A 3,308-nucleotide genomic window follows, 5' to 3' on the forward strand; every position below is an offset into this window, starting at 1 on the left:
TGTGTAAAGTAACAGCTGTGCAAAGTTATGGTTGTGTAAAGTTACAGTTATGTAAAACTGCATTTGTGTAAAGTTACAATTATGCAAAGTTAAAGTTGTGTAAATTTATTAAATACTGATGTGTAAAGTTTCGGTTGAGTTAAGTAGCAATATTTTGATCCATGAATCCTTGAATGAAGTGCAACCTCGGCACCTCTTTCAGCACTAACGGGCCTATCTGTTAACCTGCTATTCCTTTTTCTTTTCCAGTTTTCTAAATGTCTTTTCAAAATAGTTTTGTGAAACGAGGACTTTGTGAAAACAATTCTGCACGTCTAACCAAGCATAAATACGTAACCAATAAAAAGTGTTTGAAAAAGAAACAGTGTTTCTGAGTTGCACAGTTAGTCTGAAGTCTTGGTTCTCTCCTACAAAAATGTGGAATGCTCACGTTAGGTTAGAAGGATCTTTAACATTTTAATATATAAATTCATTCAACCTTTATCAATACAAGTTCGCCTCACTGAGCCTCGAGAACTCATTTACAAGAGAGACCTGTCCTGTCCGACTCTAGATGTAGAAATGAAAGGAGTTGTGAACAGCAGGTAGAACATGTTTACGTCACGTGAGACATGCGGTTTGTTGATGATTTACCCGACTCCCTTCTAATGTTCTCACAGTAAACACAAACACCGGTACCAGACACGAGAGAGGAACCGGGAGAACGGAGGAAATGAGAATAACGGTCGCTGATGATGGTAGAGGAGGAAGTCATTTTGTATCAGAAGATTATGGGGCGATAAAGAAAATGAGGAGACCAGAACAATAAAACTTGTTTATAGGTTTAAACAAAAACTAAACGAAAACAACCACAGTGCATCTGTGAGAGGCTGCACATTCAAATGATACTAAGGTTTATTCTTCATACATGTTTATTCTTGTTGAATGCATGAATGAAAATTCTCATTGTTAAATGGAAACATAAAACCTAATGTCATTTTCATTTTCATTCTACACCATTTTTGTTTTGCTTTTTTACAATTATCCACATTTTTTTTTTTTTTAGAATGAAGCAATTTGTTTAATCTACGGAGGACTGAAACGGACAGAATTATTTACGCCCTAATTTTTTGTATTTTCTTATGATTTTTAATTAAAATTTATATTTTCTTTTATAATTATTTGCATATTATTGTCTGAAAGCAAAACATCTCAAAACAAAAAATGTTTTTTTGTGAAATCGTCTCGTTAAAATTTGCAGTCTATCGAATTCAAGATGGCTGCCACAGCGAATCAACCTTGGTTGACACTAAAATGGCCACAACTCCGTCAGTTTGACAGAATTTACAGGGTTCCAGTGTGTTCCTCTCCATCTCGCTGCAGATCCCAGAACACTGATCCACCTCAGAACCATCACAGATGCTGGTTTGGACCTTCCACTGGTAACAGCCTGGACGCTCCTCCTCATCCTTGGCAGGAAGGACCCGACGTCTGTTTCTTCCAGAAGCAGCTGAAGCTTGGACTCGTCTGACCACGGAAGATGTGGCTGCTGTCCATCAGAGGCATCTCTGTGTTTGTGATGATGTTTGGTTTCCATCACCAAGAAGACGTTCTCAAACGGTCGAATACAGAACCAAATGAAATCTTTTTGGACTGCTTCACATTTGTCTGTTAAATTTCAATAGAATAAATGTATTGACCTGCACGTGTCTGCTAACATTCATGGTAAAAAGATTTTGATAGGCAGGGCGCTCAGTTCTGCTAGGTAGAGCTAATGTTAGCTAGAAGCTAAAAGTATCAAAAGACTAGCTATAACCTAAATGTAGCAAAAAAATCTGGCTAAAAGCTAAATGACGGCTAGCTTTCAGTAGCTAAAGAATAGGTAAAAGTAGAAGAATGGTAGCTAAAGCTACAGTATAAGTAGCAGAAAGGTTGTAAAAAGTAGCAGAACAGTAGCATAAAAGTAGCTAAAAACTAAACGCAGAATAAGGATACAAAAATGCAGCATGTATGCTGAAGCAGATTTCAAAGGGAACCCTGAAAAGATCCTGGTGTTCAATCGTCTGAACGCTGACTCAGCACTCACAGCAGCTAAACAGCTGAAACAAGCAGCGAGTGGGAGAGAAGTCCAACAAAGAAGGACGAGGGAGTTCGGCTCGAGGGGGGAAAAGACTAAAGTCTGAGCAGGAATGAAAGAGTTTGTGGACAATGGAAAGCACACTCCTCACGACTGTTTCAGGTTTTTTAGTAAAGCAGGTACAGCTCGACCCGTTTTGTCTCTGCCTCCGTCTGCTGGCGGCCACCGGGCAGCAGCTGCCTGCCTTTAATAACCGCCGCAGCTTTTCATTTCAGCCCCATCAGAGCAGCAGAAGGACACGGCCTCGTTTCCTCCCTCATGCATTATAAATACCCCATTACTACTTGTTGGCCGCACTCTGGGGACCAGTGGCACGGTGACGGACCGATCTGCACTTTATCCACAGCATCATTATCAGGAGCACCGACAGGCCCGTAACTGATTGGGTTATTTCACCGCACCGTGTCCGTGGCCTCCGAATTGGACCTCAGCTGCTGCTGTAGCAGACGGCAGGTAATGGACTGGTGCCATGCAGCCGAAGCCCCCGCATCAAACAACAGTTCTGTAGCTGGCGTGAAACAGGAAGCGGCCTCTGATTGGAGACCTCTGGAGGTAAAATAAACACCAGCTGGCAACCACCGCAGCCCAAACAGGCTGAGATCTGAGGGACAGTACGAAGCCTTCCGGCTGAAAACTGCTTACTTTGAGCAGATCTCTGGGAAAATCCTGGCCATCGTTCAGCCCGTCCAGGTTGCCAATGAATTGTGTGCAGGACATCTTCTTGCCAACATTCTGTGGAAAAATGGTTGAATATAATTTTCTGTTTACAGACATGAATCATTTTCTTTGTTGAACACACATATTTTGTTTTTACTTTTTTAATCCAGCTTGGGAAAAGAGAAGAAAAATTAAATCATCAAGTTTTACCACAATATTTTCTACAACATGAAATAAAAGGTGATTATGATAAACAAACAAATAAAACAAGCAACAAAACTGGAGCTTTTGAATGTAAAACTACATGATTTTAGCAAACAGCTAAAATGTTTAAAAATAAAAAATGGCCAAATGCTAGCTAAGAGCGCCAAAACACTAAAAATAAAAATAATTGGCAAAATACAAGCGAAAAGCAGCAAAATAACTAAAAATTTAAAGTGACAAAATGGAAGCTAAATACAGGAAAATGTTTGTTAAAAGTTGGCCAGCTGAAAGCTAAAACTAGCAAATGGCTACCTAAAAGTAGCTAAATGCA

At 39.9% G+C, this 3,308-nt stretch overlaps 1 protein-coding gene across 1 annotated transcript in view; it reads right to left on the minus strand.

Annotated features, from left to right (window-relative positions):
• Positions 1 to 3,308, minus strand: part of LOC119423563 (PH and SEC7 domain-containing protein 1) — a 58,032-nt gene that overhangs the window by 42,112 nt on the left and 12,612 nt on the right. Inside the window, exon 7 of the mRNA XM_037690961.1 lies at positions 2,759 to 2,848. Within this exon, the coding sequence (XP_037546889.1) occupies positions 2,759 to 2,848 (90 nt within the window). The remainder of the gene's footprint in view (positions 1 to 2,758; positions 2,849 to 3,308) is intronic.

This window comes from Nematolebias whitei, chromosome 17 (assembly GCF_014905685.2).
Source record: "Nematolebias whitei isolate Nwh7 chromosome 17, NemWhi1, whole genome shotgun sequence".
NCBI lineage: Eukaryota > Metazoa > Chordata > Actinopteri > Cyprinodontiformes > Rivulidae > Nematolebias > Nematolebias whitei.